At 35.6% G+C, this 26333-nt stretch overlaps 3 protein-coding genes across 3 annotated transcripts; 1 reads left to right on the top strand and 2 right to left on the bottom strand.

Moving 5' to 3' along the window:
* Window positions 1–441: 441 nt before the first annotated feature.
* LOC115439798 lies at window positions 442–4407 on the bottom strand. Its single transcript, XM_030163791.2, has 7 exons — window positions 4043–4407; window positions 3496–3601; window positions 3160–3333; window positions 2548–2717; window positions 1745–1957; window positions 1234–1310; window positions 442–798 (listed from the first exon to the last, which is right to left on the bottom strand). The coding sequence occupies exons 1-7, from the start codon at window positions 4361–4363 to the stop codon at window positions 666–668; spliced, it is 1194 nt and encodes a 397-aa protein (XP_030019651.2). The 5' UTR covers window positions 4364–4407; the 3' UTR covers window positions 442–665.
* Window positions 4408–5265: 858 nt separating this feature from the next.
* On the bottom strand, window positions 5266–14920 carry LOC115439736. The gene is made up of 17 exons (XM_030163705.2): window positions 14781–14920; window positions 13264–14155; window positions 12620–12885; window positions 11857–12043; window positions 11305–11482; window positions 10875–11092; window positions 10259–10432; window positions 9894–10065; window positions 9577–9682; window positions 8827–8978; window positions 8396–8611; window positions 7644–7778; window positions 7168–7252; window positions 6745–6934; window positions 6327–6488; window positions 5898–6019; window positions 5266–5423 (listed from the first exon to the last, which is right to left on the bottom strand). Exons 1-17 carry the CDS (start codon window positions 14836–14838, stop codon window positions 5317–5319), a joined length of 3420 nt encoding a protein of 1139 aa, XP_030019565.2. The 5' UTR covers window positions 14839–14920; the 3' UTR covers window positions 5266–5316.
* Window positions 14921–21101: 6181 nt separating this feature from the next.
* Window positions 21102–25387, top strand: LOC115439755 (myosin regulatory light chain 2). The gene is made up of 4 exons (XM_037439926.1): window positions 21102–21114; window positions 22658–22884; window positions 24075–24263; window positions 24659–25387. Exons 1-4 carry the CDS (start codon window positions 21102–21104, stop codon window positions 25076–25078), a joined length of 849 nt encoding a protein of 282 aa, XP_037295823.1. The 3' UTR covers window positions 25079–25387.
* The last annotated feature ends 946 nt before the right edge of the window (window positions 25388–26333 follow it).

The raw sequence follows: 26333 nt of genomic DNA on the forward strand, positions 1-26333 counted from the left end.
ATGATATGGAAAAATAATTACGTATTTTTCATAGATTTTTTGCTATAGTAAGGTAGATTGAATAAGCATCGCATGAGCGCAAAATTTTTGTGTAACAATCTTCCTAATATCCGCTCTACAATAATCTTAGAACTCTTTGCCTAAAATTTTTTTTAAATAAATTATTCCCACCGTGTCTCGTGCGCCGAAAATGTATGAAACTAATGCTCCAGATTGTTGGCTCGGGAGGGGGGTTAAAGTTGCTATAAGTTATAACAATTAAACTTTGCTTAATAAGTTAGTAATGGGATAATACGCGAGTAATTACATCATATTTTATAATACTTAGATAGGTAAATACATCCCGTATGAAAGGTGTTTTTATGTTTTATTGAAACAGTGTTATTAAGAAGTTACTAACACAAAATCAATGTAAATTACCTAAGAGAAATAATTTCAGTCTTACAATAAATAATAACTTTAATTACATCGAAAATAAGGATACTACATAAAATCGGTAACACCAGGAATTACAATCTTCGCTTTTGATTATATAATTATTTTTACCATTCAACCCCTTATTATGATCCACAAATAGATACCATACCATGTAAGGATCAGAATGCAAACAAACTGGTTGTACAAGTAGAAGTGGAAGATACGTCAAAGTATTTTTTACAGAGAAGTTATTCGCTGACGGTGATAGTAAGCTGCTTGGAGCGGTTGTTCTCAAAGCGATCCATTGTCTTGATATCCATGATCATCGATAGTGATATGCCCAGGCCGATTAGCAGGATGAACGTCACCATCAAACCAGACCTGATAATACAGGAACAAATTGAAAATGTTCTGATTCTATTAGCTAGTGAAAAGCTGGCAGGTTAGGTAAGCTAGGACTCATGTCCGCACTGGCGAGGAACGCGACGTTAGCCTTATATTTCACCCTACCTGCCAACCCGTACTGGATACTTTGGTTTACCTTATGCCTTATATTTCTTAAAGTACATATTGACAGTTTTCAGATTTTTCCTTTACATGTGCTATAACATGTTGCTTCTTGCTAAATTTCATATAAATTTCATTGATATAAATTTCAACTTGATAACTCTACGCGTTTCTGAGGAAAAGGTTCTTGACAAATAGACAGACGAACAACATAGTGAACCTATAAGGGTCGCTATTGAGATACGAAACCCTAAAAAAACGAATCCAAGGATATTTTACTAACAAGTTATTTAAGTATAACGAACTTACCAAATGGGAACAGTTGTGAACCCAATGCAGTCGAAAGCGTCAGCAAACGCTTCTGTATTGTCCATAAAAATTTGCATCTGAAAAACGAGGATCGAATCAATAAAATTGTTCATAATAACTGAGCAATTGACGCGAATTCATGGCTGCCTTTTGCCCATAACAACAATGTTATAACAATTTACAAGAAACTATCAAAATTCACAACCGGTAGTGGTCCATTATTAATCGAAAAACATATACATAATGTCCTAAAAAACATTGGTAAAAATAAATCGTTTTTAGAAATTTATGCTTAATTACATGTATCACAAACACGAATTGGAATGGGAGCACTTGGCACTGTTTTTTTCAATTATTAGATAGAAGTTATTCATCAAATTAATCGTTTTCTTATCATAAGGGTGAATGTCAATGCTATAATTCTCATTTAATTTGTCTCTGATGTTTTATTCTACGAATAACCTTTATCTCACGGTTGAAATTCGACTCAAGTCAATAAAAAATTCAGTACTTGAATATCAGGTAAAGTTAACGTAGCATCTTCCGCAGAGTACACCAGCGGTTGAGAACAGTGGTACGAGCGGCCCAGCACCGCTGCAGGCGCGTCAGGTGGGGCTGGTGCCTTCAAGTTCAGCCCTGACGTCTCCAGGTTCCCGAACTTGACCTCCGCGCCCACCGCCGACCACCAGCCTGCCGCTTGCTTGAAGCTGAACTCCACTGTTATCTATAATTACCGTTTTCAACATATTGTAATTTCTGCAATACTATCACAAACTACAAAATGACAATATATCTAAGTATTAATCATAAAATTTCCTGTAGTTGCACTTAATTAATTTGCCCCTAGAACGTAGAGTCAAACATTATTAAACATTCCCAATTAAGTTTAAAAGTTGTTATTAGTATCATCCTAGCAAAACGGTGAATGAATTTCTAATTAATTGATTCAGACATGTAGACTTGATGTACGATGTAAAAAATAAATATTGCAACACACTTTCTAATTACCGGTATTTAGCTGATGGTGACATCTAGCCACCACTAATGAACTTGATTTAATAAATATGCCACATTTATTTGTTTGGCTAATAATGTACTAAAATTTGCGAAATTGAGAACTTGTAACTAAATGTTGAATACTGATATGAGTTTCTTATTCACCCATAAATTAAAAAAACTGTTTCTAATTTATGATTATTGTATCAGCCCTAAGCATTGTTTACTTAAAATATTTCACGCCGATCAAACATAATATCAGCTCAATAACAAATAATTCTTCAAAATTAGGTCTTTCTTCTACTTCTTTGTTCGTACCTTATCTCTACTGTCGCCATGAGCAAACCTCACGACCAAGATGGTATAGAGCCGAGTTGGTTTGACGGTGGGTTCTCCAACCGGCGCATCTAGGACGATTACGGTGCCATTGGAGAAGCGTAGTTCAGGTGGACCCGAGGATTGGACGAGAGCACCCTTCCCGGGAGGACCTGGTGGATATTTTCAACAATACAAATTCACAACTTTCCTCACCGTGAATTTTTTTCTTATTAGACTATTATTAAGTTTTCAATGCACATGATTGGTTTTGCTAGGATATTATTTATATCCGGTTCCTACGGGCTTGTATAATGGTGTCGACTGCCGAGGTAAAATCATCTTTCTTCAATCGACATTCTATTGGACTCCACTGCACTTACCATCAAAATCTTATCATAGGTGCAGTCAGGCCCTTTATCGTGCCCGTTTAAAAAATAAATAAAAAAAAACTTGACAATCGCCTCCTACTAATACCGCTTGGTGATTTTAAGATGCTAATGTTATTTCAGATGATTTTAAAATATGTATAATTATTTTTTCGTAACATTTATAAAATAAATAAATAGTTTAGATAACCAGTAACAAATAGTCGATCATATCGAACTAACTGACCTGTAGCATTATAGAGTGCTTGTTTCTGTCCACCGCGTCCTGATTTTTCTTCTTCCTGGGTGGTTGGAGCATTAGTACTAGTGGTGGAAGTGGTGCTATCGTTATTAGCTTGCCGCTTCACGCGTGCCCAATCAACTTCATAATCGCCAGATTGGCTCTGTGATACGGAATTACCTGCAAATTATAAATATTTTTATTACTATTAATTTATTATAAGTAAACTTTAAATCATTCAGCGGTTAGTAGGTAAGGGTTTTTGAATATGGAAGTTACAGCCTTCTAAGAATTGTTCAATTACAATATAATATACCTGTTTGAAACCATCAAGCTACTCACCCAGTATACCCAAAACCCGTCCATCGCCGTATATATCCTGAAGACGAGCGAAGGTCCCCGTCATTTGTGCATCTCGCTCTGACCACGGACCTTGCAGCGTCAGCATCTGAGAACAACGTCTGATGTTATTAGTTTTGTTTATAAAATACGAGTACCTACTTCATTTTGTGTTATATTTTTATAGACGTGTACTACCTAGTTTAAGTATTGGTTCAGCCTATGTGTAGGCTATATACATTAGATTTCAAGCATCACAGCGTTAATGCAAGTCACTTTAACCTTGGACTATTTTCATCACCTTAATTACGAGGAATTATTTTTCTTCGTCAATAACGCCTATCCGATTTATCTTTTTGCTGTAGCATTGCTATTATCGAAGGTGTAGGAGACATCAAATATGTATTTGAAATAGCTAAAATCACAACGTAAGCCACTGTTGTAAGTAATTAAGTCTATTTAACATCTAATATTCAAACAAATACGCGAAATTTCTTGCACTTATATGCATATTGTGAACCTACGTCGGATTAACTCTGCTTCATAATACCTGTGTCTCGTTGCTAATGTAATCAGGATGCACATCTAGGAAATCCTGCGGGAGCACCAACACCGTCTGTGTCTCCAACATCTTGCTCAACCTTGGGAAGTAGGCTCCTGACAGCGGCACTGAATCCTGATTGTTAAAAACCACAATCGCTGCCTGTTCACTGTATATCTTCATCAAGTCATCCTGGTCCAAAAACTTCAGAGCCGGTCTCCGGTATTTTTCCAGGGATTTGGGGCCAAAAAACAAAAAAGGTCCCTCAAGATTTGCACCCACATTATATATTAAATATAGAAAAGACATTAAGCGGTGTTTGAAACGCATTTTGATAGGTTTTAATTTAGTTTGAGACTCTTCAAAGGGTAGCTGTTTGTGGTATTGATTCCCTGATGTGAAGAGCGCGCATGCGCTTTAGCGCTCTGTAATGTTGGAAAGAAAACCTTTACTACGCTAACGGTAGAATATACGTGTCTAATCTAGTTCCAGAAGTATTATAGTATAAAATATGGTGTAATTTAGCGAATCAGGAATCTTATGATAATTTTCAAAATATTAGAGAATTTGCAAGTTCTCGTTGTAGAACATAGTTTATTACCGTGTATTAAAATAGCACGACATGTTTTCTACGTCTGTCAGATTCTGATTGCATTATTTAAACATTCTCCTTGTGTGGTGCTATCTTGGAGCATTGATGTCTAAATTCTGTGCTCTAAATAACTAAGTAACGTAAGCAATATTCTATAATAGTTAAATAACGTAGTATTTTTATTTGTTATTCATGTTGCTTGAGATCGGCTACATTACCGATATAAGATGGAATTCATAAAACAAAATAAGTCTGCAGTTCACTTTCAGTACCGATACTCAAAGGTATTTTGATAAAATAAAATACTTAGAGAGCTTTTCAAATCTGACTTCGTAGGCAAAGTATTGTGTAAATATAGGCGAAGGTCGCTTCACTTACTGTTAACTATTACTGGGCCCTTATTCTGTATGATAGTGTAAACGCGTAACGCGGCCGTGTCATGTTATTTTCGAGAAATGTGCGTGGAATGGTATTCTGTAAGCCAAATTTCTATAGTCCTAAACATGATGCGTTGTGTTACGTGCTTGTTACGCACTGTCAAAATAACGTGCGGGATAGAGAATAAGGCCCCTGATGTAGTTGAGGAATAACACAATGTATGTATGGAGTTTCTACATGAGGTTCTATAAAAACACTAATATTGATAATAAATAACAATTTATTGTACAATTTGGTTTGTTCACATAAATAGCTATATAATTCTTCTCGCGAAGTACAACGATATCAAACCACCCAGCACTAAAGAGAAGCCTATTGTGCTCGCCGTATTGGGGTTTGATGAGAAGAAGAAGGAGTTCTCTGAAACAATTTTTAAATCATTTAGTTCATCATATTGAGGATGTTGTTTTCTTGAATTCCAATTTGTTTTGATTACCTGTATGCTGCTTGTGTCAAGTTTGAAAAGCATAAAACATGAGTGCTATGTGTATAAAAAAAGTCTTTGAATGTGAATATAAAAACCAAAAATAACATATACAAATATATATATCAATGATACAAATGGAATAAAAATGCAAAATGAATTGGAATAATTTCAGGATTGAAAGTTCTTTAGATTAAAATGAAAATAATAATGGTAATTTTCAACCATAAGAAATTAAGTTATTTTCTTCATCGATTTTGTTTTGTTTCTTATCAATCTTAATTTCAAGTATTAACCTCAATCTTTTATTTTTCCGCAACACGTGTACTGTTTGCACCATATTTTTGATACTTTGACATAGTCTTTTTTTTATATCAACAGGTTACAATTACGTTCAGATGAATACTAACTTTTCTTTTCATTGGGGTCCGTGACGCCGCAATGGCGATACGATGTGGTCACCTTCCTCTTCTGGTTCACGAAACCTGGGATAAATATACTCGGCGAATCTAATCTTCCTGATGCCAGTAATCTGAAATTATACAAATAGGCTACCAATATCAACTATAGTCAACACTATATTGGCAAAATGAATTTGAATGTTAACTTTATATATCAAACCATTTATTGGTCCAAAACTATGAGAACGGCAATAAGCAAATTATAGTCAAATGTCTCACGAATAATATGTCTAAAGAAAAATAAATTACACTTTTAAAGTGGTTTCTTATAATATTCTGTTCCTCAGGTTAATGGTCAGTAAAACCTCAGTACTTTGACACAGATAATGGTATTTCACTTATTCTTCTCTATTTCAATTGATTCTATCAGTGGTGTACCTGGTAAAATCTAACTCGAGTCGGTTAGCGTGCGGGCCGGTGAAGTGCAGTAGAATCTGGATGCAAGTGGAGTGATGCAACGTGCGCGTGCGCCGCGAGTCCACGCTCACCATCCACTCCGGCACGCCCATCACCTTGCGGATGTCTTCTAAGAATTGACCACTGAAAACAAGATTAATTATTATTCTGATAAACCTTTAAGATAGTAATAACAAAGCGAAGATTTAAATATTATTAATTTTACTTTGCGCTGTACCTAACTTGCTTAATTCTTATAAAAAATTACCGTTACAATTTAATCCACGCAACTCTGAACAACTACTAAAATGTAATTTTTTAACAGCGTAATAATTAACATCTATTGCTATTAAAGTAAAGTAATAATCCTCAAAAACAAAAAAGAAATCAATCAACTTACAGAACAAATCTAGGCGGTTTCATAATATTGACGTATTTGATGATATCCTTATCGGGCTCGATGTTGGCACAAGCGAACCGCTCGCTCGTGCGCTCCGGACCGAAGATCACGATGGAGCGGCCCATCGCTGTCACAGTGCCCTCCAGAGGGAAGTTACTGTCCATGAACATTTGTCTTTTGCCTCCGATTGCTGAAACCATGTATTCGTATGTAGAATAAGTTTGGATTTTAAACAACGAACTACTATCAAGAAGTGAACATAGAGTTCAAGAGAGAAATTTGATTATAAGGAAATTTTAGATCCAACATCAATAATTATGATTAACAAAACATTTTAAGTTGAAATAATCAAAAGGAAAGAAATGCAAATCAGTATTTTAATTACATGAATATGCGTTCAGTCTAACGATATATTTCACTTACTAAGAGTGCCAAGTCTGGCTGTGAGATCGCCAACATCACATCTCAATGGATTGTCAGCTCCGCATTCTTGGTTGTACAGATCGTGCTGAAAACAACAAAATATATTCATTCAAACTATGGTTTCTTGTTACAATATTACAGAGGATTAAATACAAGATTTCTTTTCTTGCTTTTTTGCGAGACATGCACCTATCCCTCTCTCCTATGATTTTAGTACCTCTAAGTCAGCGGTCAGCAACACGCGGCCCGCGAAAGTTCTGTTTGTAGCACGTGGTTGTGTTGTTTAACATCAAAATAAATGTATTAAATTAAGAGTAAGCGCATCTAAAGCAGGGTTTTAGGTTTAATGTTATATGTATGGTCTGCCTTTAGTTAATTTTGCCACCTCGTGGCTCTTTCCTACCAAAAGGTTACCGACAGCTGCTCTAAGTCCTAGAATTTCTAAGAACCGTATTAATAGAAAAAGAAATACTTACATTAAGCGGATCGGCGAGCTGTGTAAAGTATGGGTTCCAACGATACCCGCCGGCGACGCACCTCGTGTTCGTCACTTTGACCGCCGCGTCCACTCCCACGGGATTCACGAATATTGACCAGTTGTGGTTATGAGTCTATAAAGTTGATAACAAGATGCTTTACTAATTATAGTTTTATCTTATTCTATGATTACATTCCAAACTGAATTTATTATTTAAAAAGGTGTTTACAGAAACTCAAGCCCATCATTAAAATTTTCATGTAGGCTGAGCTCAAGTCATGATAATATTTATCCAAATAAGCTTTACATTAATAAATACATGCTTTTGCTCGCGCTCACATAATATATTTTTTTCGGTGATAAAAGTAACCTCTATCCTTCATACCTATGTCAAACCATCTCCATACCAAATTTCATCGAAATCTGTTCGGAAGCTATTGAGTTCAAATCCCAAACATAGTTTAATTTTGATGATAACAAAATCATCAAACGTTATGATTTCTTATGTTTACGCGAATATTAGACATTAAAGCTAAACTATTTGTGCGATTTTTATCACGGTTTTTTATATTATAATTTTCTCCGGACTTTCGAAGGCTTCGCAGCCATCATGGTCACGGGGGGAACCGCGATAAAGTCTGAAAATTAGTTTTATTTCAACATCAAACATCATCATCATCATCATCAGCCTACCGCTGTCCACTGCTGAACATAAGCATCAAACATCAATTAAATAAATCTCAATCTCACCAAGTTCCTATCCCTGACTCCAGGGTGTCGTAGCTTGACTTCGATAACTGTGTCACTGGTGCTGCCGTCGTTGTGTATCAGCTGGGTCATCCGGATGTATCCGTACGCGAAGCCGCCAGGGTGGTGGAAAGACGCTATGCCCCTGATCTCACGGGCTTCTGATGGACTATATCCTCGCTCGATACTGGAGCACGCCCAGCGGCGACGATCGCGGGTCTAAAATAATTATGAGAAAAAGTATCATTTTAATTAGAATTTGTATAAAGGTCGTGTATCTAAATTCGACGTGTGTTTTATATAAGTAGAGTAAAGATTCTATGTTAAATTCTTACTTTGAATTTTTTAAAATAAATATATCAGAATAATCTGTCAAATCTCTTTTGAAAGAGGCAAATTTTTTACCTGTAAATGTATAAACACAATAATTTTACCTTTTTATGAAGCACTACGGAACGACCCAATATACTGTATGCTCCAAACAGAGAGATCTGTGTCTCGTTGTAGAATGTATTAATTTTTTTCACGTCGTCCAGGAGTCCGTATTTATCGCCTAAATCACCCAACTCGTACTGGTCAGCGGTTCCTATAAATCACATGTACAAGTATTTTCAAAAAATAAAAATAAACGAAGTCAAAAGAAGGAGAAACAATCTTAAAAATGCTGCCGACACACTACATAAATGTATTTAAATCATAAAAAACAATAAATTATAATGTATTAAGTAAAATATATTAAGTCCACATATAGATGCAAAATTAATGAACCTAACTGTAGCAGATACAGTTATGAAAGTAATTTCTGGAACTACTAATTGAATTGCAAAAAGTTCTAGTAGTTTTGAAGCCCTATTAATTGTCGATTTTCGTAACGTTTATGCACAGCGTAATTAATAATTGCGTAACATTGACCGTTTACGCAGCGCACGCAACGGAAGCTCTTAAAAAGGAATACATTTTCCGCGTTTCTGCAAAACTTTTCATTAATTATCCGCTCCTATTGGTCATAGCGTGATATTGTATAATATATAGCCTTTCTCGATAAATGGGCTATCCAACACTAAAATATTTTTTCAATTCGAACCGGTAGTTCTTGAGATTAGCGCCTTCAAACAAACAAACAAACTCTCCAACTTTATTTAATAGTATAAATAGATTTAACAAAAGTTATTGATTCACATTACCTTTAGTAGGAGGTGGCACCAGAGATTTATTAACATTAAATGGATTGTACGCGTCATACAACGTGGTCTGTTCACAGGGGAACTCCAGATCCTTCTCGACTGGTGTCTGGAACATTACAGAAGACCTATGTATAATAAAACTTGATAATCGTTTTTTTTTTATGAAACAAGTAAATATCTTACGATTTTTTTCATTACATTAGGAATCTCTATATTAACTTTAGACCATTCCCCCAATAAAGCACGGGCATCTCTACCACCAAGAACATTTACAATTACAATTAGTACCTTAATTATAGGCGCCAAAGAATACTCACCACATGTATCATATAATTCCTTATATCCTCAAGTGCTTCTAACTTGACTTGTACGTTGGTAATGTCGTACTCTGATTGCTGGATCATCTCGATCTTTCCCTTTAAAGGAACTTGCGCGCCATTACCAAACCAGTCACGGACTACCGCCTTCCTTCTATGCAACCCGTTTACTCTGAAGGTAATAGAAAAAATAATTATACTGATCTAACGGATATTATTTTTAAAAATTAATTAAGTTTAACACCTTCTAAATTTTCTTTCATGGATTACAATATAGTTCTTATCTTTTTTACTATACTGTGTATGTATAAAATATCTAAATGTTAGGAAACGTCATAAATCGTAAATTTAGTTTCAATACTTACATAGAGCATGCCATTCTCTCTCCTCTTGCGACAGGTCCGTGGTCATCATAAATCACCAGTGATTTCCTCATAATGGAATGCTTTCCCACCAGCGCTACCACGTTATCAGTGAACAGTCTCCGAGTTAGGCGAGCACTGTCGCGTTTCTTGCCGGCTACGGACAGCATACCGTGTCTGGAAATTATAAACAATTCACATGATTTATAAAGTCTGAGAAATTAATCGTCAAACTATATAACATTTATTTAATCATACGAGCCTTATATTCAAGTTTCATCGATTTGAAATTATATTATCATATGATATGAAATAGTACTAGGAAAACGATTGTTACAAAGTAAATATCTTGTATTATAGATTACACGTCCGTAATGTAGGTAAGTCCTTTACGTCCTTTAGTCCGTTACGCTTTTTCCTAATCAGTTCCGTTTAGAAATCCAGGATCAGTGAGAGAAATTGGCATAATTTTGATGACCGTCCAAAGCAATGACTCTAGTTGTCGATATGATACATTTTTATTACACTGTTATTGCTTCCTACTTATTATCTGTCAGTGTACACTATACTTTACCTTCCAAGAAACTATTCAAATCACTTACAATCACAAACTACATACCTAGTAGTGAAATCTCCAAGTCGACACAACCCCTCCAGTCCAGTTCGGCAATATTGATCCGGGTGTCTGGTATCTATATCCAAGCCATGAGGATCATACACGCGGCCGGCACTTAGGCACCGACCCGTCCAGTTGTAGTAGTCCCCACCAGGAGGATTCTCGTGAATGGCCCAGCGGTGCTCATGGGTGTTGTTCACGTTGGATCCATCGGCATGGACCTGAATATAGTTAGCTTAATTATAGCACATAAAGTGTGAAGCTTGAACAACAATGACGGGTCAAAAGTGTGTCAAACTAAAGATGAAGTTTATTCTCCCCTAAACATATAAAATTGTACCAAGTAAGGATCCGCTAAGGAAATTGAATTCAAGAATTCCATTTTAAGGTAGTCAGTCATTTTCAAAAATATACATCACCTTCGTATACTCACCATACTCTCAATAATGATAGTGGTATCCTCCCAAGGTCTCTCCAGCGGTTGTCTGAAGATAACTGTCCCCACGATTGGATATCTGAATATAACCTGCGCCGAGGTCATCTGAACCTGGTAATCTGTGTCGTATTCGTAAGGGAGTATAGTGCCACAGAGCTCGCGGCTTGGAGGCCGTCTGAAAGAAACAATAAAATTAGTAAATAGAACAGTACGTAGTCAGTAAATCTAGGAAGGCAGAGGGAGTAGACGTCAGGCAAACGGCCTTTCCTTAAAAATAAGAAATAAATAATAAGTCGAATCCTTGCTACAACGTACTTGCAATGTGCGTTACGCTAACCCCACATTAGAGTCCGATAAAGATAAACAGAAACATTATGGATACAGGTAAAAGAGAAACTCTGTATGTGAATAAATTTACCATTCTTAATTAATGGCTAACGGGACCAGGGAATTAATTTTAGCAACCAATTTTAAGCATTCCAAAATTCTGAAAACTGCTTAGTACCTCCATTTATATGTCTATGATAGTAATATAGAGTTGACCCTTACCTTGTTAAAACCAGAGCTCTATGAACAACGCTCTGACGACCTTGCAAAGGAAGATATACATCCCAGTATAGACCACTGAGTTCGTTAGCCAATCCCGGCAGCAAGTAATTGTGATTCAAGTACTCGGTACGGTCCTTATATTTGCCTAGCAGATCACCCACTGGATATTGATCTTGGGTACCCATTCCTAAAAAAATGAACCATGATTTAAATAAAAATATTTGCAGCAAATAGAAAAAATCGACGCCCACTAAACAAAATAATTGAATTCTACTTATTTTTAATTAATTAATGGAATTTGCATGAATTGCCAATTTTCACAGTTATATAGATAGAAAATTTCGATCTTAATTCTCATGACAACGAAACATTTAATGAAGAAATCGTAAATCTTATATTTTGGTGTTCATCCAAATGTTATTTGTTTAATGCTTACGATTCACAGAACGACAATTGCCTCTCCTCGGAATTTAAACAGTTCATTGTCTTTGAACAATCATTACTAACAAACCGATTACATCTTAGAATTTATTATGTTTATATAAATTTTGTATTTATTTCATTTAGTTTTTATACCCACACTTTTTTCAAGTAATATAAAAATATTCAAATTTATCCACTCTTATAATTTTGAAGGATATTAAGAGTCTAAAATATAATTTACTTATAATTTTATCGTACTTCAAAAATTGAGGATTTATTTATACTACAATTATAAATAAATATGTATACGATAGTACAGAAAGAATAAATGACGGCAAACCTGGGGGTGGTATATCTTTCATATCCAGCTGCCTTGGATTATAGACTCCACCAGTGGTATTACACATGGTGAGTATATGGCTTGCGTCCAACAGTTTCGGAGGAAGTTCTTTAATGCTGTACTGGAGCATGGATCCGACAAAACGCAGGTTCGACTCGTAATCCTGATCCGCCGCAGCCAGCGTAAAGTTCGCCCAGGTCGGGTCGAATGGCGACCGCTGTGTAAAACTTACTTCCCCTCGTATACCATCCTGGTTGATCAGTGCCCTGAGTTAATGAGATTCAAAGAAATTTAAGTATACACTTAATAATTAATAGAGTTATCAATAACAATTTTGTTATTTTTTTTTTTTTATATAAAGATACGGCAAAGCGACCCCGCTACCTCCAAAGTAAGTTAAATGGAGTTCAGATAAAGTGTCGTCTGACGAGAGAGGGTTATTAACGTTTGTTGATGTATAATTTTAGCAAATCAAGACAATTTCTGATTAGCTGATTAATTATTACGTCTTTAATGAAAGACATTTCAAAAATTCTCAATAAAACCAAAATTAAGCAAAAATAATTCTGAAATAGGTAGTGTACACTGTACGTATGTTTAATTTATAAATAATATTTAATTGTAGTTTTTTAAATATTCCTTACTTGGTACTCTTGGGCTGCATCGGTCTCAATTTCGCACAGGCCAGAAAACTATCCGCATGCCTATTGTCAAATATCACAACATACAAACTTCTTCTAGTCACCTCCATGTCACTCCTCAACACATTAATAACATCATTTTTGTATAATGTCCTCATTTTCTTCACGTTTGCATCCGTTGCAACCTTTATCAAACCCAGCTTACTATCTAGATCACCAACACTCATTCCATCACCACTGTTTTCAGGATCAAAAACTAATTGCAGAACATTGCAATTGTCTTCATGACTTCCCTTATCAGAATCGAAGATATCAGTAACAAATAACTTCCATCTATGTTGTGTAAATTCTCCTTTCGTAGGAACTGCTTTTGCATGGTATAGGTCAGCTTGAATGTAGGAATCAGATTCATCAAATTCTCGGGCTGATAACCATCGGAAATGCAGCGTGCCTGCTACTGGGGCTGTGAACCTCGCAAGCGCATGTCTTTCATACGTTTTATCGGTAGACAAAATTGAAGCACAAATTACGCGTTCTCTTTCAGCAGTTTCGAAAACGATGCTTCTTCCCCACAATCCATTCGGACCAGTTAATGAATTATTACTTTCAAACTCGGCATGATCTTTGCCTGGTATTATCAAATAGCCCAGTTCTTCAGTAAGATCTATAATTTCTCTTCCTAGGTGTTCTTGGGAACACCTTTCATCCGATAACTCGCGATAGTCGACAGGATACTCGTGGATAGTCCATCGCCAGACACCATCCGGATACTGCAATGTGGTTTTAAGGTTCGTTCTGATACTGATTGAAGTGTCATTTTTGCGTGAGAATTCTATTTCACCGTGAAGCCCATGTTGAGAAAGGTATGCGCGAAGGACCAAAGGGTGACATGATTCTGCAAATAAATGAATTACTTATGTTACTAACTCATAATAAGAAGTATATTATTTGCTATAAGGACAGTAAAGCACTATTTTAATCAATACCCACGCATATAATCATCGTTAACTGTAAAGGAATTCCCGTTGTTAACAATACGTGGTTGTCTCTTGCATTACAATTCAAAACAAACAATACTTATAACGTACATAATCATATCGGTTTTTTTTTATTTATTAAATCCTCAACTCCGGATGTAGGAAAATTTAACTGATAGGTGTTAGCTTCAAATCCGTTACGATTTAAACCATAAAATATAATAAAATGACCACTATAATTTTATTATTATAAACGATTCCACGCATGCTCTACCAGTCTTGATACAATAATATTCCAATATACAATGACTAAAAACCGGATTTACAAACAAGGTAAATAAAATAAACGAAACCAATAATAGGAAGGTCGAGTTATTTCGAAACAATCTATCTTTTCAATTGTTCATACTATAAGTAAAAATTATTCATACTTGCTCTCGATTTCATTCAAAAATGTCTTAAAATAACGCTATTAAATCAGATATTGTCAACTTAAGTCTGCTGAATAACTTAACCTGTACTTAAATAACTTTGCTAACTTACCTAACAAACTTAAGATGACTAAACACAGTAACTTTGGTGTGACATGACTATAAAACATTTTTCTTTATGTTATTATCACATTTTACGAGTCAATATGTTGGAGTTACGTAGAGAACTAAGTTTCTCTAAGTGAAAGGTGTTCAAGATCGCGATTGTGAGATGGATGTATTGTGCGAGAAGGACAGAAGATAATACGTCAGAAGGTAGTGGTCACTACTAGTAAACATAAGTAACTGTTTAGGAAGTCCAAACATAGAGTTTGGTGATTTAGAATTCATATTTAGAGTATTAAATGGATAATATCAAAATTACCCTCATAATTAGCTTATAATGACATAACTAAGCAATCCTGTTAAACTTGTAAATTAATTATCATTAAATAGTCAATATGTAGAGATTTACTTTTAACCGACATAGTATAGATTAGATAGTAATTCCACTTTTGTTTTCACTAATAACTTCAAAAATATTGTCGCATTGAACTCTGGTGTTGATATTTAGGTTCTCATTACATCATAGGTTTCGTGGTAGTCTACTGGCGTACGTAACCGTGAGATTCTAGGTTCGATTTAGAACTCCACCAGGGAGTCCGGTAACAAAAATTTTAGTAAGATTTTCGTTTCGAAATTGCATCGCTGAGTTGCCTGGGATTGAAACTTCAGCCTGCTTTTGATCATAGGCGTGCTCTATAAGTGGTGTTACATGTTAAATTGATGGATGGTTACGAGGAAGCTCGAAAAGTTTGAGTTCTATATGATAAGTAGGTACATAGTTCCAACTTCCATCACAAGGACTTTATTACCACCATACGGGTTTAGCGTTCTGCTAAGCTTTCTAAAATGACTGAGAACTTCTTATAGGTCAACATATAGTCTTATTTAAAGTCGCAATTACACAACAATCAGCAAAGATACATAGTGCGCTTTAGATACAACATTACATTTTAAATATATCACACGTAAAGAGTTGAAACGAACTTTTAAAAACAAAAGGTGCATCTGTCTCTTCATGTAAATAAGTATCATTACGGCTGAACATCGTTCTGAGAATCGTTTATTTTATATAATTTTTATAGTACAGAGGAAAACGCGTAATAGACTGCAACTTAGCATCCTAAATTAACTGTGACAAAATGCCAATTGCAATAAATCCGCCTGTATACATACATAAAGCGGGTAAATAAATTCGTGAGCGATAAAAAATTAATTGTAAGTGCTCATCTCCGCTCATAAAGATACTAGAATCATCTATGTGTTGTCGGCCTTTATGTGCAAACGAAACTATATTTTTTCAGAATCAAAATGAAACGCCACCACTTCCAGAGACATTAAGTCCGAATTATTTCGATCATAATTTACATCTTTAATATGTTTATAATTATTATATTTTTTGACGTAACATCCACAATCTTCCATAATGAATCATCTTGCCGACTACGTGACTTGAATTGCTAATAATAAACATCGTTCCAAAATATTGTTAGCCGACGCGGACACATATCAATGCACTACAGACGTACTTGGAGCAGAATCCGCCTAGGCCGCAACTGTGACCTTGGTCTGTATGATTTCTAATCCAGGTATAACTGCACCGATATATTAATTAACACTTAGTACATAAGGAAATCTTTTCCATATTATGTTATAATATTTTTGCATATGATGCCGAAGTGCATCGCCGAGCGATTTCTTTGCTTAGTTGTTTTCTGTGGAAAAATTTCTAGCAGATTATGTCAACTGCGTATGACTTATCTTAGGGGTTGTATGAGTTATCACTATTATCCTTGAGGAATAGCAACCCACCAGTTGTCTTCCATAAACCAAGTGCTATACTGTAACCATGCTACAAGAAAACTCATCTGGTTGATGGATTGATAGTGTACTTTGCTGTAAAATACGAGATGTCCTGGATTCGTTCCACCGTTGTTATTGTAAAACTTGTTCAGAATTAAACATTTATTTGTTTTTTGGTCAGTTCGAACCAACAAACAATGCGACTCTATAATTTACAGTACTTTATACTTAGCACGAGTCGCTTGCATGATGACACGAATCGCTCGAATAAAGATGATTTCTGTATACTTACAAATAAAAGACACCATCAATAACATCGAATTCCAAAGGTTTGTGCGAAACTGCACAGATCTCGTCATCCTAACACATAAAACGTTGAGTCTCTTATTAGAACGTAATTACACTGGCTACAATTAACCTCATACGATAACATAACAGTGCAGTCACACTGCTGCTTGACAGCAGAGATAGACGTTTCTTAAGTACCTTATCTGCACCGCCCGTTGCATACGATTAACTTCTTATAAATAGTTAATTACAAAGCTTAGAATTGCATGGTATGGCTTGTCAAGTCTCATATTTCCCAATGATACTGGATACAATGCCTGCAAATCAAAACCCATATTCCTGCTTGGTGGCAGAACCGCATCATTACAAGAGTTGTGACGTCACGCGCCGCCCGCGCCGCTTCGTGCCGAATTTATTTAGGAACGCCAATCCACGGGGCGGGCTTCAGCTATTTTCGACACAATTGACTCACTGCTGCTGAAATAGGGTCATTGTAATCCACACCAACCCGCCGGGTCTGAGTTCGATTTTTTGAGTTACGGAATTACATTGTTACGTTTGGAAATGTTATGATATAGGAGTATTTACATGAATATGAGTATATAACGAAATCGATATCCTGATGGCGCATACTGATGGCAAATGGTCAGTTGGTCTAATATCCTGTATTAATTCATATATTACTATTGTTTTAATAAAGGTATTAGATTGTGGTTTACTCTCAAGATTTCCATATTATATCGTCAATGTTCATTAGTAATAAATCGACCGAAGTATTGTAACCTTTATTCCCTAATTATAATCTAACTAATAACACATAATAATATCAGATAGTCCTTTGTCGAAAAAATAGGAATTTATAACAATAACTTTAAAAAAGAACGTCATTTGCCTTCCGCATAGAAACTTTACGTAAACAAAAATGAGCCGATTTTGTCTAAATGCCAACACTATGACGCTATGCAATCGCTTAAAATTATTATACAAATATTTACAATTCTTTTATTATAATGACGATTTCATAGATCAATATAAGATGGGCAAGATATTTAGATTCCATCACTACTGTTATACTTTTATCATGTCACGGGATCCGTAAAATCATGAGCCTCAATATGAAACCCAGTTTGTAAAATCACACAAAAAGCTTTTCTCTTAATTCAAGGGATTGAGTCCTCACTCCAGCAGTTGCTGGTGCTATAGTGCATTCACCTGAAGAACCTGTCGGCCTAACTCACCCCGTTAAGTCTATTTTCATAACCAGTCAATTAACATCCTTATTACGACTCTTGAAATGAAATGATATCTAACCGACAAATATACTGGAAATTATTTATGTGCATATTTGGAATTGCCACACTTTTCTGCGTCATTTGATTTAGGTTTTGTATCTTTGGGGTATTTCTGGGTCAATTTTTATATTATTACCACCTTATTCATAGACATTATTTATCTAAGGACGGAGCATTGCTGTGATAACAAGTCTGTTTTTGATAAATAACGTCTATGAATAAGGGTTTAGACTTTATTCGTATAAAGTAAATAGTTTAATTATTTAAAATATTAAATTTAATCTATACTATAAATAAGATTACTTAAAAGTTACCGATTGTCGCTTAGATACGATTATAATAAGAATCGATTATAATATTCCATTCTGTTCGTAGCAAAATCCTTTTTCTTTACTATGAACATCGGAAACTGGTCATACCGCTTTGAGCTGATTAATCAATTGCTCAGTAGCCTAACGCCCGAAATTAATAATGTATCTGCTATCCAAGACTGAAACCTATCTTAGATTGCCGACTATCTTTCGATTGCTCTCCTACCGGCATGCCAATATCTTAACTCGCCTATCCTTGCTTGCCTTCAACGATAGATCGCTGGCAGTCCTTTCCAGATGCGTTCCCTCCTGACCATTCCATTTTATGCAGAATATTCCATTCGTAAAAAAAATACTTTTTGTATTTTCCATACAAACTATTCGTTTCAATATTTGCCTAATTGCGAAAAATAAGACTTGGAGTAATAAAAAATATTTTATGTATTTTAGCCCTCAAAAGAAATAATTAATAATTAGTACATGTCATATTTAAGATACAAACTTTTTAATTAGTTTCAAAATGGAACGTGAGTAATGTGGTTGCTAACATATTTTGACACTGAAGTTTAATAACATTGTTCATAATATATTAATAAATCTTTAAAGGATTTAGTTTTTAGTTTGAAGTACGCAGTAAACTCGGTGCCATATAATAATAATTGGACTCTGTACACATTATCCAGTGTTATTGAACAAATTACAATTCCGTTATACATAATTGTTGCATAACTTACACCGTTTATGCAGCGCACGCAACGGAAGCTCTCAAAAGTAATCAATTTTAGCCGTTTTGGTCCCATTGGTCATAGTGTGATGATATACATATACCCTATAATAGCCATCCTCAATAAATGGGCTATCCAACACTACAAGAATTTTTCAATTCGAACCGGAAGTTCCTGAGACCAGCGCGTTCAAACGAACATACTCTTCAGCTTTATATAATAGTATAGATAATATATGGAAATTTTGTCTGTGTCTATGTTTTAACTTTCAACTAATAAAACTATGTTAATTTGTAATTATTATTTTGAATTACAAATGTAGATAAGCAATAAAATAAATAGCAGTGATTGTAAAGGTATTTTATTTTACTAAGTAAAGAAGTTATTTGTTAATGCTGTTCTTTCTCCAACATTTTGATTCTCTATATTGTTCTCATAATTAATAATATCAGCAGTTGATAATTCCACTTCGGTTGGAATTTCCTCTAGCCTGTGATTCCGACAAATATTGTGCAAAACTGCAGTTGCAATTATTATTGTTTGAACTTTAGGTAAAGATAACCGCAATGTCAATGCAATCACAGGGAAGCGACGTTTCTATGTACCAAATGTCCTGAAAAGATAATATAAATATTTCCTATTCCTCAGCAAAAGTTGATGGAATGGAGAAACACCATAGTTCCTAAAAAACGATGCAATTGCCCCTTGTTAGTACCTATGTAATAGTTCGGTAGGTACGGTATTTTTTGTAAATAATGTCAAAAATTATTTACCTTGTACATAGAAGTAACACGAATATACGAGATCAGTTTAACTAACACTGATTGGCAAGCAGATTTCGAAAGCCTAATCTAAACGTGAAATCAAACTCATCCAGGGTCTGCATGTAGTTAACTCTTTTCATTACCCGTGATGAAGCGCGACTTTCAGTTTCGCTATCAGTATCGCTAGTCCCTCCAAATCACTGTCGTCACTGTCACTAGAGAATATGGATATTTCCATTGCCTTTTCGTTTCCCTTAAAATCAGTGTAAGCGATATTCAAAACATATGGAGTAAACTGAGAAATTGGTCCGATTGGAAAATGCGATTGTTTACAACAATCAAATCAAATGTCAAAACGGAGAGATAGAGTATTGGCAAGCGTAAACTGTCATTTTCAAACAGAGGGTAATCTATGATCTGTAATCCGTCCTCTCAAAGATCGATTATTGTTACTGATAGCTTACTCAATCTATGGATTGGTTATTGGCATGCTTTATCCATAAAAACGAATGAATTATCAATCTTAGATGGCATACATTGGATTAGGATTGGTTATTAATTTCGGGCGTAAATAAGTATAGAATTAATATAAGGCAAAGATTCTTTGCCAAAGATGCTGTTGAATGATGCACGCACCTATCACTGCAGACTCTCTGTTTCGTTTACCGAGACAGTGGAATCTGCTATTATAAAATTTTTGAGCCAAAATGTCCAATAGCTCCAAAGAAGAGACTACAATCATTGAATGAATCAGTTTTTATAAAGTTAAATTAAAGTCTATAATACAAGACATTGAAGCCATTTTATGGTATCACACTTTGCCTCGCCACAAGGAAAATGGAAGTTTATAGAACGAGTCTTGGTCTTGAGAATTATCTGTACCTACGTTCTTATGATAGGTACATTTATGTTAACTTTCCTTCTTTATTGAAAGACAATAAGACTTTTATAAGCTATTCATCAGGTAGAATGACACGAATAAGATAAAGATAAAAATACATTAAGAAATCCTGCTATATTTGCAAATGGAACTCAACATATTGCATGTTGTTGCATATTTGGCTACGAGAGCCGTTGACAACATAATCTGGCAATGATACGTGGACTTTCACTTCATCATTAGAGCAATATTTCTTTACAAGCGCCAGATGCAAGTGCCAGGTTTGTGACAGGCTTATTAATATCATTAACGCCTAATTATCTAGTGAAAGAAGTTCCAATATTTCGATATGATCCAGATCTATCTTCTGGTGGTAGGTCTCTCATATGTCAGAGTCCGCCTGGGTAGGTACCACCGCAATATCTATTTCTACCGCCAAGCAGCAGTGTGTAATCATTGTTGAGTTCCGGTTTGAAGAACATTGTAGCCAGTGTAACTACTGGACATAGGTCATAAGACTTAACACCTCAATTCTCAAGATGGCGAGCGTAGTGGGCTACCAAACAATACCTTGTAATTCAAGGTGTTGAATGGTGTTTCTACTGTGTATGGTCGGTAGTATCGCTTACCATCAGGGGAACGGCAAGCTCGTCTCGTCATGCAAAGCAATAAAAAAAAAGATCTTTTCTTATGAAATAAGGAACACCGAAAGAGCAAAACTGTAAAGCTTGTGTTGTAGACATAATTCCGATTTAACAAATAATTGAACTCATACCACAGATGCGGCGATAGCCTAAAGGAAAATATCGTGAGGAAATTTGCAACCTGATAAGTTCTCTATAGGAATTTTGAGGGTTTGTCAAGTCTATCAATCCGCACTAAGCCAGCTTGGTGGCGTAAGGTCTAATCCCTCTAAGTACTAGAGGAGGCCCGTGCCCAGCGATGGGACAATATATAAGTAATACAGGGCTGATATTATTATTGATATTATATATGTTATAGAAGACATGTCTAGGTTGCATTTTACCTCAAAAATGGGATTTATAAAGTGTGCAAGTAAAGCCTAGTTTCATGTGATATTAAATGCTATGCCATAATAAACCTGTAAAATTAAATCTCCTATTCAACCTAATCTTGTGTTTATATTTACTGTAATCCTTCTATTTTATCTTGTCCTCAACCCAGATCATTCTTAAACATAAGTCATTCCAGATGTGCATTCTAACACGTGAATGATCGTTAGAGATAAAATGCTGGAATCATTACGCTCCAGATAGAATGACGTAGAAGCGTATCAAGGCAAAGAGGTGAAGGCACTTCTAGCCTTGACTTAGTAAAATTTAATTGCATAATCATGAACTACAATATAATATTTGTTTTATATCCTTTCCAAGGACACTATAGATGAATATATTTAAAGTATAATTTACTGGGTAAAATATAGTTTTAAAATATATTATGTGAATATTCATCCAGTCAGATAAATATACTTTACAAAGAAAATTCGTACAGGCACAGCATATCATTCGAAGTGTATCTAGAGCTATATGTCAATTTTAATGTTTAATGATATCGCACAAATTATTATGCACTCCGTTAACTTGTTAAACTTTCGAAAAATAATATTTTTGAAAATCATATCGTATTCATTGAAGAAAACAAGAGATTTAAAATAGAATTTACAGTAAACATCAAGATAGCAACTGAGTAGGTACTTTCCCAAAAAGTCGCGATTCGCTAGCATTCCTACATGCAAACCCAGGAAACTAAAACAGCGTAACGACCAGGTGGAGTGATTATTTTTAAATCTAAACAAACTGTGAGCCCACGGCCGAGCGGACTCACGAGCGCAACACATCTGCTCCCGAATCCAATACTATCCCAGATATCGAACTAAATATGGAATCGTTTGCGCTCGAGTGAAAAGCGCAGTGGTGGGGAGAGGGGCGTTCATCAGGGACCGTCGGGAGGGAACGAAACTTCGGAGTCAGGGTGGGACTGCCGAACGGATCAGTCTCTCCTTCGTCGATAGTCCAATACACATCAAAATGGTAAGTGGTGTACCAGTGAACAAAGTAGTGAAGTGTGGACATGTGGAAACCGTGCTTGTGAAGATCAGAAAGCTGATTTAAACAATTTAAACGATGAAGACATTGAAGTGCATACAATAGATGAAAGTATTAAAGAAAATTAAGTCGGTGATAAAGGAGAACTTATTATATCGGAAGCAAATAAAAACTGCCCTGTTAAAGTACAAAGTCTGAAAACAAATACAAAATAAAGTCTAAAATCAATATTCAAGAACGGGTACAAGCAAAAAACAAAAGTTTTTAAATAAATTTTGCAAACGTGGTACTGGAAATAAAGTCATGAATAATACTGAAAACTTAAATAATACGAGGAACCAATTATCCGAACTTCAAGTGGACATTTTAGAACACAACACTTGAAGTTAAAGGAAGCTGGAAAAGTAGCGAAATATTAAAAAATTCAATTCAAAATTTCATCATCTTATAAGATCAAAAACAATATCATACCAAATTTTAAAAATGTTAACCAATAGTCAATACCCCATAAAAGTTTTTAAATATTTAAGGCATAGGATAAAATAATTAATAAATTATTGTTAATAGTTTATGATACATACGATCGCTTCTAAGATGTAATCGGAGCAGTAGGTCTATTTATAATTACGTAACGCAAATACTAGCTACCGATTGTAAGTGATGCCGGGAACAGATTCTAAATATAGAGGCGCGGCGCGGCGCCGCCTAAACGGGAACTCGTGATGAAAGGCGAAATTGGGATGTCCAAGACATAAATAAAAACGATTCCTACATTTTTGCTTTGAAGAATAAAATATAAGGCGAAATCTTTGAAATATTTACTAATAAATTTCTATATGCTTTATGCACAACATTATTTAGATTATTATTATTTAATATTTTAAAATCTGTAATAAAACATATTAAGTATATAATCTGTTTTCGCAGTATTTACAAAATATCAATGATCGGTTGAATTAATCGAAAGCTGAACTAAACGTTATAAACGGAAATTTGGAGAATAAAATGAAGACGCCAGGATAATTAGATATCTAGCACTGCCAAAATATATAAAGCAAAACAATTTAAAACTACGATGAAAAAGCACAATAGCAGGTCCACACAATAAAACCTTATGACATATACGGGATTATAGTTTTTGTAGATCTAGTGCCTGATAATAACAATGTTTACAGGCGGATAAGGACAAGAAAGTAAAGAAGAAGAAGGCGAAGGAAGACGCGCCTGCCGAGGAAGCCCCGGCCCCAGCCGCGCCCGCCGCCGGCGGTGAGAGGCAATCCTCTCGTGGTAGCCGCAAAGCCAAGCGTACCGGCTCCAATGTGTTCTCCATGTTCTCACAGAAGCAGGTCGCTGAGTTCAAGGAGGTAAGGACACTCAACCTAAAAACTGCTACAAGTCCTTCATGAAATCCTTGGATTTCAATATTTTCAGGCCGTTCTATCCTTGGTTTAAAATTTTTTTGTGGGCTGGAATTTAAATTCAATCATATTATCGCGTCACTTCCTATGTTTCTGAGAAATTATACAATAGAAGACATAACCTAATCAGAGAAATTCACGAAATTCCAGCATGAGCTATGTTTCACTCGTGGCTATCTACATGTTTTGTAAACATAATCATCTGTACTTGTGAGCATTCAGAAAGTGGAACAATAACACAAAACTATTAAGTTTTAAGTATATCTATTACTACCTCTATCCTGGAGGATCTATAGACACCCAAAAAAATGTCTCTAACATGTATAATTCTCTGTCTGCAGGCCTTCCAGCTAATGGACCACGACAAGGACGGCATCATCGGCAAGAACGACCTTCGCGCCACCTTCGACTCCCTCGGCAGGCTCGCCACCGAGAAGGAGCTCGACGAGATGGTCAGCGAAGCGTCTGGACCCATCAACTTCACCCAGCTGCTGACCCTCTTCGCCAACCGCATGTCCGGTGGCTCCGACGAGGATGACGTTGTCATCAACGCCTTCAAGACCTTCGATGACGAGGGCAAAATCGACTCCGAGAGGCTGAGGCACGCGCTCATGACCTGGGGCGACAAGTTCTCCGCTGACGAGGTCGACGAGGCCTACGATCAAATGGAGATTGACGACAAAGGCTTCATTGACACCGGCAAGCTTATCACCATGCTGACCGCCAGCGCCGAGGAGGAGGAAGGCGGAGAGGCCGCGTAATGATTCCACCAGATAATTGAGATGCGAGACGCAAGGCAGCCACCGCCCGGCCAGGGTTCATAGACATCGGATTAAACCACCACGATGCGAACCGAACATCTTTTTTATTTTAATTTTCTATACATAATAATTTATTGTTTCCATTTTTTAAATAATATATAATGAAAATATAGTTCTACTATTACCAAACTATTGTAGTACTGTCCCTGTATGAAGAACACTGGGAGTGTTAACCGAGAGAGGAATACTATGTATTCATTATATTAATGTTTCTGAATAAAGCTACGCTAAAGTCTGAATGAAATGACATTGTGCCCTAAGGGCAGTTTTTTATAAGATATGGACTTTATCATTACACACCACAATTTACACCAACCTGTAAAACATTTGGTAAAGCCTAGTTCAAACTTCAAAACTGATTTGAATAGATATCTGCCCAAAGCACAAAACAATATCCCACTTTAGAACACAAGTGTTAGTAATTAATAATTATACATAGTTTGCACACCTATGTAGGTGCTTATGGAAACACTAGAAACCTTTTACATAAACCTACGCGTTTCGTACCACACAACATTGAGACAATCAAGAGTACATATTATCTACATAATAGATAATGCTCAGAGAGTTATCAAAGATTAACCAAGTCGAGCGAAGTAGGCAAGTACTAGCCGCGCGGAATGCCTAGTAAATACATAAAAAGTAACCGTACCTTTAGGACACGGTCACAATTCATATTATAAATTCTCGACTGTGCAGAGAATGGGTTCTAATCCTTTCTCGGCTCAAAACATTTAATACATGAATTTAAATACTTTAAAATAGCTTTCAATTACTCTCTGTCAGTGGTTTGATGATAGCAGTACATTTTTGGCACACGAATCAAAAATTCCAGATGGTCTAAAAATAACAATAAGGTCTCGTGGAAAATTTCACATAAACTACCCACCGCGTGAAACCCAACACTTCGTTGCATTTAAAATAGAACTGAGCAGCATTGGAAATATGATTTATCCGAAAACTTATCCAAAAACGAAAAGATGCTAAAGAAATGACGTCAATGTTGCATTATTATATATCTAGTTAGAACATGCATCACATTGTAAGAAGGATATATGACCACAAGACGGCCCTCACATAGACCAGTGACCACATAGGTAACACTAGTAAGAAAACTCTACATAGTCGACCGACCTTGTCACTAAGAATGAATTTATATAGGAAGCTATGATGTTAATCATACCTTAACCACCTA

The sequence above is a fragment of the Manduca sexta genome, chromosome 18 (genome assembly GCF_014839805.1).
Source record: "Manduca sexta isolate Smith_Timp_Sample1 chromosome 18, JHU_Msex_v1.0, whole genome shotgun sequence".
Lineage (NCBI taxonomy): Eukaryota > Metazoa > Arthropoda > Insecta > Lepidoptera > Sphingidae > Manduca > Manduca sexta.